The 18,514-nt window shown below is 42.0% G+C and overlaps 1 protein-coding gene across 1 annotated transcript in view; it reads right to left on the reverse strand.

Annotated features, from left to right (window-relative positions):
* The window catches only part of TMTC1 (transmembrane O-mannosyltransferase targeting cadherins 1), a 245,606-nt gene that overhangs the window by 35,424 nt on the left and 191,668 nt on the right, over nucleotides 1-18,514 (reverse strand). The window contains exon 13 of the mRNA XM_081818947.1: nucleotides 13,311-13,454. Coding sequence (XP_081675073.1) covers nucleotides 13,311-13,454 — 144 coding nt within the window. The remainder of the gene's footprint in view (nucleotides 1-13,310; nucleotides 13,455-18,514) is intronic.

Genomic DNA, 18,514 nt, shown 5'->3' on the forward strand with positions numbered 1-18,514 from the left:
CAGAAAATGTTTGCACTAAGTAGCCCATAACTGGTGAATAAATGGATAAAAATCAAACCTCAGCATATCCCCCATGGACAGACACTTGCAGTCAGAAGTCAGAGAAAGGAACATTCTGAATCCCTTTGGAAATTCATGTCACACTATGGACTTCAGAGCTTCTGTTGGGGGTTCAACTAGCATTGGTGGAACCATTAGGGATCCCTGGGTAGGTGACAGGAGCAGGTAAGGGTAAAACTGTCCCAGCGTGATAATATTTATTGCCTCTCAGCATCCTGCATTTCCTTATTCGCCAAATAAGGAAACATCAAGTGACTGCAGCAGCTGATGACCAATGATCCTTCCTGGCCTAAAATATTTTGTCTTCACTTTCCCCCAAGATTAATTGTCCTCAAATGTTCGTGCTTAAGAATCATTGGGTGTTTGATAAAATGCAGAATCCCAGGTCTCCTAAGATTCAGTAGGTCTGGGGTAGAGCCCAGGAATCATTATTCTTAATAAGTCCCTCAGGTGATTCTGTCAGGGTGGTCTTGAGCATATGCTTCAGGAAACTCTGCCCTGGTTCTGTGTGGGATTTGCCTGTTCTACTGATCCTGGGTATAAGGCTAAATGTAAGAGGATGATGAAAGCCAAAAAATGAAAGAAGACTCCCTGGGACAATCAGAGCCAAAAGGACAATCACAGTGGCCAGTTGATTTGGCCGGATGATGGGGAGGCTAAGGGGGGGGGCGGGGTGGAGGGGACACTGAGAAAGACTGCTGTTGGAAGAGGCAGTTTTCACTCTCTATGGATGCCTCTACTCTGCATCCAAGTCTTAGAGCCCATGTCATCCATGCAGGCATCACAGCATAAATAAAAATCTCCTAATATTCTGCAAGCAAAACTCTTCTCTCTCAAGTTTCTCCCAGGAACTTCCAAAAGGCTAAAAGTCCTGAGAAGGGCTTCCTGGGACCAATAACATCTTCATCATTGATTTCATGAGAGAAACATTAAGTAGAAATTACAGCTTGCTCGGGCGCCTGGGTGGCTCAGTTGGTTAAGCGACTGCCTTCGGCTCAGGTCATGATCCTGGAGTCCGGGGATCGAGTCCCGCATCGGGCTCCCTGCTCGGCAGGGAGCCTGCTTCTCCCTCTGACCCTCCCCCCTCTCATGTGCTGTCTCTCTCATTCTCTCTGTGTCAAATAAATAAATAAAATCTTAAAAAAAAAAAAAAAATTACAGCTTGCTCATAATGTGCAAATTTTGCCATTAAACCTTTGTAGCTTCCCAGGGAATTTTCCCTTTGGTTATACAGCAGTGGGGCTGTTTTTCTTGTGTGGTAAGTAAAAATGTTTGCATCAACTCACTTTCCTGGCTCTATCTCAATGACAGATATTTAGCGAAAGCAAATAAGGCTTCACCACATTTTCTTTTAGTAATTAAGGACCTGTTAAGTTTGTCAATTTAGAAAACTTTTTGGATTCCTGTCTAAAATCTCATGACACATTCATTTAAACTAAAAGCAGATGCTTGCTTTGAAAAAGTATTGACATTTTGGGAGAATTTAGGAAATGCCAGCAACATAAATAAATGGATTTGGCAATCCACTTGGCAGCAATAAAATTTCCCATTAACCACAGTGTGAACTTGGGAGTGCTGGGGAGCTCCCCTAGTTATGATTGGGAGTGTTTTGTTGTTGTTGGGTCCCAAAATGATGTCTCTCACAAAGGAAAAAGATTATGATTTTTTTGCGGGGTGGGGGGGGAAGGGGGACACATAGATTTTACCAGCTCTTCTGAAAAATTGAATTGTGAAAGTCAAATTGTAAATATCTGACAGATGATCTTTTCAGAACATACATTTTTCTATGGCTCTTGGCTCTACTATCTCTCCTGTATAGAGAAAGAAGAAAATTGGATCAGACTTTGTGCAGCCTCTTTTATGTTCAAGTTTACTGAGCACATCCCTGGGCAATGCTGTGGAAATACAGCATCGGGTTTACTGGTGTTCCCGCTAGTTGTGCTGCTTGACTTTTTACAGAAGTCACACAGGAAAAGTGTCTGGAGGGCAGATTCATATTATGGGGTGATGAAGAATGCATTTTTTTTTCAATTCAAAACTATAATCACTATAGTTAGCATTAAAAGAGCAGATGACCTAGACCTCACACCCTCTCCCAACACAGGTGGGTCTGCAGGATCAGAGTGAGGTCACTGCAGCCATAACGGGAGGCAGCTGGGGTGCCCACCCTGTGCGCTGCGGGTGGTCAAGCTTTGGTTGTCTTTACCACCCCTGTCCCCAGCTGAAAACTGAGGAGCAGAATGGTAGAAAGTTCTGGGGCCGGCTGGTTATAGGCGGCAGAGCTGCAGACACGGCTCACGTAAGACCTCACACACGAGCGGCCCAGAGCGGGTCCTGAGGAAATAGTCCCTCCTGTTTCACTCCTTATTTATTTATTTATTTATTTACTTACTTACTTATTTGAGAGAGAGCTAGAGTGAGAGTGAGAGAGCGAGCACAGAGGGAGAGGGAGAAGCGGATTCCCCGCTGAGCAGGGAGCCCGAGGCAGGACTCCATCCAAGAACCTCGAGATCACGACCTGAGCCGAACGCAGACACTTAACCCACTGAGCCACCCAGGCGCCCCTGTTTCACTCCTTTAGAAGGCTATTGATGTCTTCATCAACTCAATGAGGTCACTGCCCGAACCCCGGCAGCAGGATGCTTGCCCCCCGCCCCCTGCCACGGCCTCGCTCCTGCACATCAGAAGCCAGCTCTGTGCCTCGAGTGCAGGGAAGTGAGTGGGGAGTGAAGGGAAATTGTCCCGAGCCAGCATCACTTCAAAGCTCATGCAAATATTTATGCTAAGCCCTTCCATGGTTTGAAGGAAAGCACAGAAACTGTGTTCCCAGTTCGGAACCTGGGGAGAAGGCAGCTGAGAAGAGCCTGATGTAGCCAGCATTCATTCACCCCACAGATAAAGGGTCCCTGGGATGATGCAGTGGGATGGGCACATGCCTGGCTTTAGGCTCAGGCTGATTGTTGTCTAAATCCCAGCTCTGCCCTCATGAGCTGTAGGACTTGGATTAGATGTTCCCCCACATGTGCCTCGGTGGCCAAACCTGTTAAATGTGTACATTAATCTCTACCCTCCAGGTTCCTGCAAGGGTGGGAAAAAAATGCATGCAGGCGGTAAGCTTAGCAGATTGTCTGATGCCTGGGACAACGCAATAAATGTTACCTCCACTCGCCCCTTTCCCACTCTCCAGCCAGATTCCCATCTGGAATTTCCACCAGAAGCCTCACCGACTAATTCCGTGGCAAAAACAGAATGCTGTCCCAGTGCAACTATTACATCTGAAGAGAAAAGCGACTTTTAAGTTCCTTTCTGGTCTTCCACTTCAGCTAAGGGATTAGAAACATGGGAGTCAGTTAAAACCACAGATTCTTGCAATTAGATGTACGGGATCACCTCGTCCCATCCCTTATTTCAAAAAGGAAGAAACTGAGTCTCAAGGAGGCTGAATATTGCCTGGAGCTGTTTAACTGCAGGGCTAGAAAATGCATTATCTACTTCTGATTCATTATTAATTTTATACCAAGAAGCTGAGCTTCAAATTGGAAGTGGGAAATTATGTCCCCGGGCTAATAATTAATCATAGCTAAAATTTATTTCATCTTTATTGGGGGCTAGGTCCTACGTTAAGTACTTAAAGGCATTCTCATGTGTAGTACTCATGAAAACAAGTTACTAGTATTATTTCACTTTATAAGGAGGCGTTGCAAAATAAAATTGTTTTCCTAAGGTCACACACTACAACATGGTAGAACTGAGATCCAAACTTACTAAGTTCTTCTACAGCTCCTGGTCCTGAGGAGAGACACAGAGACGGTGTGACAGCAAGAAGTAACAGGGAAGTGCTGGCTACGGAGGTCCCACTTGATAGAGCTTACTGCTCACAACCCTCCCTTCCCTGCCCGGGTCCCAGTCTGTAATAGGAGAGGGATGGTGCCTATCCTCTGACCACCCTGAGTGGGCAGCTGTATGAGGCATGAGGAAGGGCTTTGTAATTCATCATGCAGGTGTCAGCTATTAGTGTGCTAGTCACTCATTGGAGGAGAGGTGGCAGAAAGGTTGACAGCAGAGAGCCCCGCCATGCTGTCCAGCAGACAGGTGGTACAGCGTGAAGGCAAGCGCCAGGCTGGGTCCACGGGGGAGGGGAAGGTGGGAGGAAGACTTCAAGGCAAGCTTCATGTCCCCACAGTGCTTCCCAGCACACAGCCTGCAGACCACAGGCAAGCATGGGCCAGAGGCAATGTGGAGAACTTGGATATTCCTCTTTCTACCCTTCCTGTTGCTCCTCCTGGCCTACAAAAAGCTAAAAATAGATCTGAAAGCCTGACGATCTTTAAAACTTAGATTCCAAATTTAGTCTCTGTGTCGGGGCAACATTGATGGACTGGACTTAAGATAAAAAGTTGAAAAGCTTGGTCCCCTAAAGTAAGCTAATGCATGCAAGAAGAAATTCCCAATGGTGACCCTCATTTCTCTCTCTCTCTCTTTAAATTTTATTTTATTATGTTATGCTAGTCACCATACAGTACATCATTAGTTTTTGATGTAGTGTTCCATGATTCATTGTTTGCCTGTAACACCCAGTGCTCCATTCAGTATGTGCCCTCCTTAATATCCATCACCGGGCTAACCCATCCCCCCACCCCCCTCCCCTCTAGAATGCTCAGTTTGTTTCTCAGAGTCCATAGTCTCTCATGGTCCATCTCCCCCTCCGATTTCCCCCCCCTTCATTTTTCCCTTCCTACTATCTTCTTTTTGTTTGTTTGTTTTTATTTTAATTCTGGTTAGTGAACAACCAGTGTTATATTAGTTTCAGGTGTACAGTATAGTGATTCAACACTTCCTTGTTCGTTTCTCTTATTCTTATAATTGACTTGTACCTTTTTTTTTTTTTAAGATTTTATTTATTTGGCAGAGACAGAGACAGCCAGAGAGGGAACACAAGCAGGGGGAGTGGAAGAGGGAGAAGCAGGCTTCCTGCAGAACAGGGAGCCTGATGTGGGGCTCAATCCCAGGACCCTGGAATCATGACCTGAGCCAAAGGCAGAGGCTTAACGACTGAGCCACCCAGGTGCCCCTGACTTGTACCTTCTTTAAGCTATGTCTCCAGTCAAAAGTTGCTCCAAGTCAGAGCCCAGCACAGGATCTTAAGGAGACCGGACTGCAAATGGAGCCAGGGAAACTTAAGGGAGCTTAAGGACAAGGGGGTGGGGGATAATTTTCAGGACAGGGCAGACCACTAAACACTTTTGTATTTGACAAAGCAGTCTGGCCTGTTTAATTATCCTCTGTCAGAAATATTTATGCAGGGAGAGGAAAAACATTCCAATTCCTCCAAGAGAATGTAAACAAAACCTAGGGTCCGTTCAAGCTTGCTCTCCCTCACAGTGCTTCCTGTGCGGCTATCTCCCGACCTCACCAGAGTTTACTGCAGCCATCACAGCAAAAGAAGGGATTGAGAAAAGGGATCAGTCCTTGCAAACCCTACTATAGGTTTAAAACAACTCACTCATGCTCAATTCATTAGCAATCACAGCATGGATGAATAGAGTTTCGGTAGGGAAGAGATACTTAACAAAAATATCTTAACAATTAGCAATCTGTGTATACACAAGTAACTCTCAAATCTTGAGCAAATAGGTAAACATTCTCATCCTTTCCCCGATAATCCAGTTTGGTACAAACATGGAACAGAAGATAAAAATGCAAAAGAGGAGCGCCTGGGTGGCTCCGACGGTTAAGTGTCAGACTCTTGATTTTGGCTCAGGTCACGATCTCAGGGTCCTGAGATAGAGCCCTGGGTCTGACTCCGCACTGGCTGTGGAGCCTGCTTAAGATTCTTTCTCCCTCTTCCTCTGCCCCTCCCCCAGTCCTCTCAAAAAAAATGATGCAAATGAAACCATATTTTAGATGAACTAGAAGAGTTCTTACTTTAAAACCTTTGTAATATTCTCTCCAATGAAGCTTGCAGGCTTGTGTTTCACCTACACTAGCTAGTGGTCAGTGTGGCTGTGGGTCAGGGTGTACACAGCATGGGAGAGTGGTGGAAAAGAGAGGAAAGTCCTAAATGCTTAGACATTTGGACTCCATGTGTGTATGGAATGGACAATCAGGGAAATTCTCAGGTGCCCCTCAATTTATAGGGAGGGTGGAAGAAGAAGAGATGTTGGAAATGAAAGAAAAAATGACATGTTATAAGACAGGCAACAAAATAAAGAGCTTCAAAAGCAGGAGGAGGTCAACAGTGTCATATTCTTCGCTTCAGAGACATCCAGGGAATGAGCACTGAATGAACAGGTGGAGGAGGAAGGAGAAACACCAAATGCTAACCATTCTTGCCGATTTGATGGGAGACATTTCAGAAGGAGTTAGAACAACTTGAGGGAATAGTTGAAATGAGAAAGATCATCTAGGGGAATCTGGGGTATACAGAAATTTGTGGAATGGGAAAAATCTGAAGACCTAAAAGGAGCCCACAATACTGGATGGGGGAAGAGGACAGAAATACAATCAAGAACACATATGGATTTTATACTAATGTCTACTCATGGCTAAAATATAAAAGACTGACAATACCAAATGTTAGGGTGTGAAGCACATGGATCTCTTACCATTGTTGATGGGAGGGAAAGTGGTACAATTACTTTGAAGAACAGTGTGGCAGTCTCTTAAAATGTTAAAGATACATTTACCCACAATTCTACTCCTAGATATTAACCTAAGAAAAATAAGCATACAAAGACTGGGACATGAATAGTCACAACATTAATATTCATAATAAACCTGTAAAGAAACCAAGTATTCACCCACAGGAAAATGGATAAACAAATTGCAGTATATTTACACGATGGAATACTACCCAGCAATAAAAGAAATGTAACATGTAACCACAGGAGTAAGACTCAAAACAGTATGCTGAGCAAAAATATCCAAATGCCAAAAATGTGCATAGTAAATGATCACCTTTAAATGAAGTTCTAACACAGGCTAAACTAATTTATGGTGGAAAGAATCAGAACAATGATTGCCTCAAGGGAAGGGGAAATTACTGGTAAGAGGCCTACGGGGTGTTTCTGGAGTGATGGAAATGTCCTATGTTATTTGCAGGGTCATTACAAGAGTATATAGAATTGTCAAAACCCAGATTTGTGCATTTTTTCCATGTCACTTATGGACATGGGGGAAGTCTGTGAACATGCAGGAAATTTTGAGGTAGGAAGAAAGGAAGCTGCAAAAATTGACCTTGATTGACTTGAATATTCTTAGTAAAAGTAAGGGGTGATGCTATATTCTGGGTGTGCGTATGGGCACTAAGGAGGGGAAGAAGGAAAAGAACAAAATATTTGGAAGATACTCTAAGACCATAAGGGATGAATCTTTAACAGCTTTAACCCCGATCCTGTTTTGTTTCATAATGCTCTCTTCAGAGTTTTGTTAGGGTCCCCCTCAACTCAGATTTCTGTTTTTCATTCCCAACACTTGACAGATTGGATGAGGGTCTAGAGCATACATTCCTAACAGAGGTGAAAATTGCTTCTTGGAGTGGAGGTGTGCAGTGAAAATAAGATTAGATTACATATAAAAAATAAAACTAGATACGACAACGGTTTGTGGTCTCCCAAAGCTCAATGCTATTTAACAAATCTTATTCTTGAGTATTTATTGGGGAAGGAGGTATGTAGGAAAAAATGCTTGAAAGGTTCCTGGGGGAGGGTGGGGGGCTGATAATGAAAAGGAGTTGAGAAATACTGGTCTAGGGAAAGCAAAATGCAAGCAATGGGGTACCTTGAGCTGGGGGCCTGGTCAGGCAAGTAAATGATGGTCAAGGTGTGCAAGAGTCTAAGCTGATGTCACATGCATTAGTGAAAGGGATAAATTAGAGATGGGATTATAAATTATGAACACAAAAATCAGAGAGCACAGAGACTGTAACACTGGTGAAGAGCAGGGTGGGCAGGAATGAGGGAGTAAGAGGGGAATCACACTGGTCATGGAAGGCATGTCAATACTAAGGTCTTAGAAAAAGACAACTGAACATGGAGAGGAGCTAGGAGGTGGCAAGTCATCATCATGACCCCATCAAAGGGTCAGTAGGAATGACAGAGGGGAAAGGGAAGGGTGGGCAGAGGTAAGAGGTTAAGGTCAAAGAGGAACATCAGAATTCGGGTGGTAGAGAAGAAAAAGGTCTGCACAAAAAGCCTGTGGCCTGGCTGTGTCGGTGGGTGCCCAAACAGAGCAGAACTGCAGGGTCCCTGGGTGAAGTTGGCAGAGGAACTGGGCGACTGATTCAAGTTGGGGAGGGGCTGTAATGGGATTGAGACTACAGATAAATAAGGTTGGAAGTACCCTGAATACTAACAGGTCACCATAGGGATGGGGGCAAGGAGTGAGATTTCCCTCCAAGGGGAGAGTGCAGAACTTGCCCACACAAAGTTGACATCCTCATGTGGTGGAAAGGAGCTCAAAAAGCTTTTCTTTATCCAGTGGGCTGGCATTTCAGATTCTCTGAGGCTTCAGTTGAAAAGCAGAGAAGAGAAGAACTACTATCTTGAATGTATCAGTTCCTTTTTATAAACTAAAAGGTGGTGGAGCTAGTGCCAGAGCTATAAAGAAATTTAATCCCAAACATTTATTTCAAAGATAATGCTCACCCTTCTTTCCATGTCCTTTTCTTTTTTAGAATTTAATTTTCTAAAGGATCAGACTAAAGAATGTATTTTGTTTTTGAAATTCAACTTCTATATAGTTCAATTATCGGACATCCCACTGCACTTTCTGCCGTATTTTGATTATAATATTTATTGTAATACCCATATAACACCCATATCCTATCATGTGAACAGAAGGGAGTTTTGGCAATGAGGGAGGTATGATGTAATTCTGCCAGAGGTTCTTTTCAGATTCTGTTTCGGTAGCAAACACTAGCAACTCTTTTACCCAAGCAGTCACAAAAATATTTTCCCATGCCCTGAATTTACATATTCGATTATATTCTCTTGAGACATCAGGGACTTCTGCGCTTTCCATCCATAAAAAGTTTACGCTAATCTTGCCTGTTTTCTTTTACATTTTAGGTTCTAAGCAAAGCCAACAATAATTAATATAAATTAAGAATGCTGACATGGAAAGCTGTTCCTTATCAATCTGTCACACGCTAAATATGCTGCACAGAATCATAATAGATTAGCGTCAAAGTCCAGTGAAATGGTCATGAAAGAGGCCAAATATATTTGGATAACATTCATTGAAATCTATTGCTATGAACAGGTCTAAAGCTGTACGCCATATAATTCCAAGAATTCAAATGAAATTTGTCTTCAGTGCTATGAGATTTCTGGGATGTTCTGACAGAATCACATTTTATTTAGAACTTCTGGCCTGGACAGAGTCTTACATTTCTCTCAAAGTCAAGGTCATTAATAAAGGTCTGTGCTGTCCAGTACAGAAGGCACTAACCCCATGTGGCTATTGAACACTTGAAATATGACTATGCTGAGATAGGTTGTAAGTATAAAACATACACTGGATTTCAAGAATTACTTATTACAAAAATACACACTAGTTCAGTAATATTTTTACATGTTCAATTTTAAAATTAATTTTTAATATTAATCACATGCTAAAATGATAATATTTTGGATATACTGGGGTTAAATAAAATATACTATTAAAATTAACTCCACCTTCTTCATGTCCTGAAATATGGCCACCTGAAAATTTTAAGTCACAGTTCCTGACTCTTATTACATTTCTGTGGGGCCGTGAGGCTCCAGGCTGTATCCCAGTTTTGAGGGGAGCCACAAGGAGGCAGTCGAGTGTGGTCACACAGGTCGAGGTTCAATTCCCACGCCTTCTCTTTCCTCCCTAAGGCACCTCGGCACATTACTTCCTCAAGCCTTCGTTTCATCATTTAGAAAATAGGAATGAGGACATTGCCCTGCTCTCAAGGATGATCAAATCTAATGCTTGTGTCTAAAAAGATGCTCCGGTTCTCAGAATGAGCATTAACTTCTAAATTATAAAAAAAAGGCACAATTTAAAAAAACTTAGCTGCCTAATGAGAAACAGGGTAAAAATCTTAAACAAATAGTAAAATGGATCAGATCAAACACAATTTAAAATATCCTTTTTTTTTTTTTGTCTTTGACTCATTGCTACTTAATAGCAGACATACATTAAGGAAAGGGGAAATGAAACTCAGAGTTAATTAAATGTGGATTAGCTCTATTTTCTGGGTCACCTCTCTCTGCTACTGAGGGACATAATGTAAACAAACATTACTGTTTCCTTAAAAGAAAAAAAAAAAACCATGATGGGTTTTTCTCCCAAAGGCAATCACATGTCATTAAACAGCTAAATATTAAGTAATTTTTGGGTTGGAGGGCTATTTGGGCAGCATGGGTAAAGGAAAGTGAATAGAACAGTAGTCCAAGGGCAGGGATTCAATCCTGGATCTGCCAGAGCCTAGGCCAATGGCACATGGGATCTCTGAGCCTTGGTTCTGTAAAATGGGGATGTGGATGATAAACCTTTCACAGTAGATTAAAGATTAAATTAAATAATGCGTATGAAAATACTTATCTGTAAACTGTAAAGTATTATGTAAATGTTAGCTATTATGGTTTTATTCCACTGGGTTGTAAGGATAATCTACATGGATATAGCCACTCTGCTCTCTGATAGAAATCAAAAGAGCAAAAGGCAAACCACAGTGGCTTTGTACAAGGTACTCCACTTTTCAGGACCCTCATTCCCTCTTCTTCCCTGTCTACTTTAAAGAGTTACTAGGAGGGCCTCATTAAAAAAAAAAAAAAAATGCACTCAGAAAACTACAGTCTTACGCAAATGTAAAGCATTGTTGTTGGTCTGGATAATCATCAAGAGTTGATTTTGACAAAACCTCTGACAAAGAGAGAAAAAATCCCATGTTCAGTATCCAGGAGTCCCTCCTACTGTGAAAAATAGCCATTACCATAGTCCAAAAAATAATTCCTTGTCCTTTTAACTCACATATACTCATTCATGATGATCGTTAATGGCAATAATATGTGATTGAAAAAGGAAGGCTAGAGCGTGCATCTCTTGTTCAGGTCTTGGCAAGATGAAATTTAAGGACTGTCGACTGTCATTTTTAAGTAGAGCCCCATTCAGCACAATATGATCATCATCACTGCAGGACATTATTCCTAACAAGAACTGCCATTAAAGCTGGGTCTTTAGGGCAACAAACACTCATCGATGTGGTCTTTAAAATCAGTACTGTATAGTCCAGGTACCCCAAAGATGCTGACAGGACTTTATCTGGCCATTAAATTATTTGGGCTCTAAGGTAGGACATAAACAGATGCCAACAATGACTTTAAAAAAATGAGTCCTTGGAACGTCACATAAATAAGTAAGAGCTCATCAAAATAGTTGAGTAAAATCAAAGCACCCTACTGGCCTGCAACTATTACCTGCAATGACTAGAACTCATTTTCCCCACATCTCTTGATTGGTTATTGTTTTTAATAGGAGCTGACTAGTACTAAAATGGCTTTTCTGTCACAGTGTGTCCCACTTCATTCTTCATTGTTTCTCAGCATTCTCAATGTGTATCAAATTGTAACAAAAAATTCTCTAATTTGAAAAAATAAGTATATTTGGTTTTTGCTGATTTATACTTTTATTCCTTTCATTTGAATTGTACTTTCTCCGCATTTACTTATTTTTGTATAGTATTCCCTGATTTTGTGCTCCGGTAATGGACAAAGCCATTCCTAAACAGAAAACAGACTCAGGATGGCACCTATCATGTAATACCATATTAGATTGTTCTGTGATTAACCCACCCCAGCGCTTCTGCCCAAACGGGATTAGATAAAAACACACATTAACACACACATTAGGAAAAAGGACCAATATCTACCTGTATATGTCAACTTCAAGGAGTAAACAGGAAGGTGAAGAAGTTGCATCATATGGAGTTAGTGAGGCAATGAAGACAATCCCGTTAGTGAGTGGACAAGAGAACAAAGCAAACCATCAGCTTTAAAGGTAACGGACGAGTGCTCTAGAAGTTTAGAGACTTGGAAACCAATTCAGTAAGTGTGGAGATTTTTTTTTTTTAAGATTTATTTATTTATTTTAGGGAGAGAGAGAGACAGAGAGAGAGAGAGCAAGGGGGAAGGGGCAGAGGGAGAGAGAGAGGAGGAATCTCAAGCAGACCCCATGCTGACCATGGAGCCTGACATGGGCCCCGATCTCATGACCCTGGATCATGACCTGAGCCGAAACCATGAGTCAGACGCTCGCTCAACTGACTGAGCCACCCAGGGGCCCCCAGTAAGTGTGTAGAATGTCAGTATCCCAACAAGCAGAGATAAATACATCACCGCACTCTCATTCCAAACATTTTTCACCCAATTTCCACTTCTGATGTTTTCATCCTGTTTTCTTAAGTTTAGAAATTAAATTCCATAACTTCCACCATTTCATTATTGTCAAAACTACAGGTGCCCACACCATCACCAAGATGCCTAGACTTTGTATTAATAAAAATACAAGATGCAGAAGTACCCCTGTTTTAGTCTTCAGTAATACTAATTGTACTGTCAACCTTTTACAGGGCGGTGAGTGAAAAGCAAACACCAGCGACTGATTGTACCTGGCAGGTCTCCCTAAGATCTTAGCAAGAGTTACCATTACTAAGTCAAGGCAGGCCTTGCTCCATTTCTTACCACTAGTACACGCTGAACACGAGTCGTGGTTATGTCATCTGGCCGCAGCTTTAGAGCTCACTGCTCTTCCTAGATGAGCGCTTTGCCCAAAGAATGTTCATGGAATACTTGGGAAATGCCTTACCAAAAAAAAAAATTTGACTTTGGGCAATGTCGTATTCCATACTGCCTTCTTGAAGATTCACAGGGCATTTAGCATATTAATGGTTCTTGCAAGAGGGGGAGTCCTCTTGGTCTAACTCAGCATTTCCTAAGTTTACCTGACCATGTAACCCTTCCCTATCCCCACCCCTCTACAGACCACCCAGGTACATCTCCCAGAGCTAACACTTCCAGGGAGTCACTCTGGGAAATATTCTTTTAGACTGAGGAGGCATAGAATTATTTCAGATGAACATGACCTCCTCTCAAAGCTTGAAAACCGTAATTATTCCACTCTGGGAAGAGGAGACAGGAGCACAACCAAATGAGTATTAAGAAGGAAAGGATTTCCTGAAATTACAAGACTGCCCGATGAAAGATATCCGTTCTACTTACTTAAGGAGATTTCCAAGATTGAAGAGAGCCCGGCTGTGCTGTGGATTTAGCTGGAGAGCCCTCTGATAGCACCTCTTTGCCTCTGCTGTGTCTCTCGTCAGTGTTCCAAGGTTGTTCAGGGCACTTGCGTGGCGAGGATACAACCTGGAAAATTAGAAATATTCAGCCATGATTGTTCAAAAACTTCTAAGCTGGGCACGATGGGCTTGTTCTCCCTCTCCCCCCCGCCACCCCAGGAATGCCACAACCAAAATCGAACACTGAATTCTTCCTTTATTTTAATGGTTTGTCCATGTGAAATCTTTTTTTTTTTTTTAAAGATTTTATTTATTTATTTGAGAGAGAGAGACACAGCGAGAGAGGGAACACAAGCAGGGGGAGTGGGAGAGGGAGAAGCAGGCTTCCCGCCGAGCAGGGAGCCCGATGCGGGGCTCGATCCCAGGACCCTGGGATCATGACCTGAGCCGAAGGCAGACGCTTAACGACTGAGCCACCCAGGCGCCCCTGTCCATGTGAAATCTTAATGGTCAACTATGTGTGCAGCTGAGGGCATATAAATATGGAAGCAGATCTTTGACCCTTAGTGGTATAATAACCCCCAAATGGTGCAAAAATAAACCATGCAAATCTATCAGGGTCAAACAAATTTTAATCCTTTGGAGCCTATATTACTTTCAATTTGCTTTGGCAGAAAATCCTCACTGCCTCATTGCTTCTGAGTTTCTGGGCTGGTGGGACTGCTGACCAGCAGCTTCTACGGTGCCCACTATGTATACAAGACGCTGGGGGTTCCTTGGATGAGGGCATCTTCATGAACATACTTGGACTGGAAGATCCCTAAGACCACCATTATTGAGAAAGGGTAATACACAAGGTCTTCCCATAAAAACAAACTTTATCCCTAAAATGGCTTTCCATCTTGGCTCTCTTTTTCCATTTTATCTCCTTTCCCTCCTCCTACTGTAATTTGGTACCAACTGGCCTGATACAGTTCTCAAATGAAAATCCCGACAAACACTTTTTAAAAAATTTAAATAATGCACGACGAAGTGAAAATAGCATTCCCAATGTTCAAAAGCAAATGTAAAGGAGGATCGGGGATACATCAGTAAACCAAATTTATGCTGATTAAGGAAGGAAGGGAATCAATTTACTTCCTTAACTCAAAACCATCAAGAAGGCAAATCCGCACAGCTCCACAGTTTAGTTGTTTCTGCTATATTTAGAGCAGAATATTTAGCAGACTAAGAGGTTCACTCCATCTCTGTCACCTGGAGTACTCTGCATAAGCCTGCGGAACTGGCTCTTAATGTAGGAATGCCAAGAAATGAAAATACGATGTATACTTGTCAAGCCTCTTGACAATCAAATGACAGGCTTGCCTCCTCCCACTCTGTTCCGTACCTTCTAAGAAGATCAATTTATTTGTGGACAGAAGGGCGTCCTATTAAAAGGCTGACAAGACAAGTCTCATGGGTTTTGTTTTGTTTTTTTTTTAAATCTTTGCTTAAACCAAGTTTCCTAAGTTTATTTGACCATGTAATCCTCCCTTCCCTACTCCCTTCTAGAGCAGCAAGGAACACGACGAACATCCCCCAGAACTAGCATTTTCAGGAAGACATGCCAGGTGATGCTCTTCATGACTGACAAGGGATAGAATCTATTCAGTGGCATGTTATGGCCTCCCAAAGCCTGAAAGCCTTAATTACTCTCAATGGCTGTAGAGGCTGTTGGGGAGAGAGATATTATGAGAGGAAGCTGGGAAAAGGAAAACACACTGGGCCAGCACACGGCACCGTGGTTTGCTTCTCTAGGGTCACCTTCACTCAGGCAAAGACAACCCGAGGTCCCTGGGGGTAGCCCCATCACCCCCAGCCTCACAGTCCTGAGGGAAGCAAGTCCTTGGCTCTCTCTTTCTCTGAGATTCCACTAAGGGATATCAGAACTATGATGAGAGACAAAATGCCCTTGGATCTGCTCATGCACTCTGCCCACAAAGGTCTCCTAGGAAGTCTGGGTCTAAGAATGATTTTGGAAGTGATTACAGAAAACTTACCACAGCCAGGACTCAAAATCTTCTAAAGAAACTTTTTTTTTTTTGGCAGGGGGAGATGTTGAGCAAAGCTCTCTGACCTCCCAAAGATTTAAGTGAACACGGTGAGAGCAATTCTTGTTTCCCTGTTGACCAGCTGTAAGAGGAAGCTTCCCGGGGACATCTGCCTTCTTAAAACTTGATCTTTTGCTTATTTCTTTAGGCTTGGGAGCCCTTGAAATCAATGTCTGAGGTGAAAGCACTACCTATGGGAAAGGATGGTCTAAATTCAATAAGATCTTCCCCCAAGGACTCACCCACCTCTTGCCGCGCCCATCTACACTGTCAAGCAACTGCCCTCGGCACTGGCTCTCCGCCCACCTTGTCAAACTTTATCTTCACTCACGATTCCACTGTCACTTAAACAGTCATGGGCTTTCACATTTCATGGAGTCCATGTTTCTCTCTCCCCTTTCTTTTTTCCAATTCAGAAACTGAATATAAGTCCACACCAAACTCTCAAAACCAGAAATAAGCAGCGAGAAAGGAAGCAACGAGAAACCGGTATGAGCCTTGTGAGGAAAAGGGCCTTGAGTGAGACTTTTGCTCCAAAAACTTGTCTGCCAGCCACAGTCAGGGAAGACGCTGTATGTTAACGAAGAGTCTCGACCCAGGGAGGAAGGGGATTGCTGGCTTCTAGAGTGGTTTACTGAACCTATTGCCACCCAGAGCCCTCCACCTGAAAAATGTGTGAGATCGTGTATTCCTGGTAATAGTAAGGGTCTGCTAGCAATATCCTCTCTCACTGGGTATCTGCTTCGGTTCAGCTACTCACAAGCAAGCATTGCATTATTTATAAAACAAAGCTGAATTTCATCAACAAGATTCTTCAATAACTAGGTCAGGAAAAAAAAACATTTTATTTTGAGTTCAAGATAGATGTAGATATATAGATATATATTTTTTTTTAGATTTTATTTATTTATTTGAGAGAGAGAGCACATGAGACAGGGGAGGGTCAGAGGGAGAAGCAGACTCCCCGCTGAGCAGGGAGCCCGACGCGGGACTCGATCCAGGGACTCCAGGATCATGACCCGAGCCGAAGGCAGTCGCTTAACCAACTGAGCCACCAAGGCGCCCCGATGTAGATATATTCTTAAAACACATACTCTTCTCTTGTTTACTGAAGACCTAGGCAAGGACAAGGTTATTTTGTGCGTTTACTTTTTTAAATGAACTTGTGTTTGAATTAGCTTGGGTCCAAGTCAATATTGAGGTCTCCAGGAGGGGAATTTTCTACTGGAAAAATGAACAATTTAAGAGATGTTTATGTTGCTACATCCCTGGTCAGAATAAATTAAGCCCATCTTGACTTTGACTTCTATAGGTATGTTTTACAAAATTTCTGTTAGTGATTAATTATTCCCTTCCCCATCTAAAAAAAAATCTCAACAAAAGTGTCACTGAACTAGAGTGGAGTGGTGTTTTCAGACCTATTTTTTTTTAAGACGAGTGTGAACAGCCATGGGATTTTCTTTCTCACACTCTTACTCAACATTTGTATTGTTTATGGGTGCTCTGTTGCTATTTCTTTATTACTGTCATTCTTATTTTGGTGAGTTAAATTTTTAAAAATTTATTATACAGAAAATATGCTGTTTTGTCAAGCAGCTCCAGGGTATAAGGAAGCTTATTTTTTTCTCTTTAAAAATGAAATCTTGGGGCACCTGGGTGGCTCAGTCAGTTAAGCATCCGACTTTTGATTTCGGCTCACGTCATGATCTCAGGGTCGGGATACTGAGTCCCGCATTGGACTCCCCAATGGGTGTGGAGCCTGCTTAAGATTCTCTCTCCCCCTCTCTTTGTCCCTCCCCCACTAAAAAAATAGAATAAAATAAAAATGAAATCTAGAGATACAGTTATCTCAGACTGAGATAATTTTTTTCATGTATTGGAAAATTTGTATTCTTGATAAGTACATGTACATTTGAGCATTTAAGGGGTTCTTAATTTTTATCTACTAGCATTTCCTTATGCAGAATTGATAAAGTAGATAGTTAAGGATATAATTATTATTCCCCTCCATTCCCAGTTACCTTAGCTCTGAGAATCAACATCAACAACATATTAATAGATCATTACTGGGGGTGGGAACAAAAGAAAATGGGTCCAAAGGGACCTAGGATAGATTAATGATACTTCACACTTTTTCTTCCATTTTCTCATCTAACCCTCCTATTTTTTTTTTTTTTAAGATTTTACTTATTTATTTGTCAGAGAGAGAGAGAGCACAAGCAGGGGGAGCAGCAGGCTCCCCACCAAGGAAGGAGCCTGATGTGGGACTTGATTCCAGGACCCTGGCATCATGACCTGAGCTGAAGGCTGAGGCCTAACTGACTGAGCCACCCAGGGATCCCTAACCCTCCTAATTCTTCAGGTAGAATTACTGTACTGTGTTATAGCTATGGAAAGAAATTGAGTAGATAATAGATTTAAAAAAAAAATCAGAAGCAGTTGTGTTCTTGTGTTAAGAAGACAGTTGGTTCCTGTAAATCTATTTATTTTCCAAAAAAATCTTGAGTCATTCCACCTTCAGCAAATACATAAACTGCTACAAATTAGAGCTTCCATTTAGAATAACTTCTCCTTTTTTTCTTTGGCCAGTCCATTCGACTATGATATTACAGGAACCAGTTCTCAGGGACAGAAGTAGAATAAACTCAATACTCAGGACACTTGGCTACTGAGATGCTTATGCACTGGAAAAATATGTTATCTGCCATACAAAATAACCATGGTATCTCTGAAGACCACAGTATTTGGAAAAGCGTTTTAGAACCAGCAATACTCAGTAAGTGTACAAGATATATGTATGCTCTCATTACTGTTCTTAAGCTTCAACCTCAAGGTCAACCTGAAGACTCAAAGACATAAGATGGATGTGACTAAAGTGTGGTTTTATATTTTCTTTCAGTCATTTACTTTGAATTTTGTACAGTCTTTTCAAAAGTTAAGGATGCTCATAATTTTTCAACGTTTTGAGTACCTTATAAAAGGCATTTCATTGTGCAAGCAACATTGTATCATGAGCTCCAGTTTGCAATTTCCCTTCAGAATATATACACCTTGATTTATTTGTCTGATTTTCATTCCACAGATTAATTTATTTGAG

The sequence above is a fragment of the Leptonychotes weddellii genome, chromosome 5 (assembly GCF_054177405.1).
Source record: "Leptonychotes weddellii isolate Sample4059 chromosome 5, ASM5417740v2, whole genome shotgun sequence".
NCBI classification, from domain to species: domain Eukaryota; kingdom Metazoa; phylum Chordata; class Mammalia; order Carnivora; family Phocidae; genus Leptonychotes; species Leptonychotes weddellii.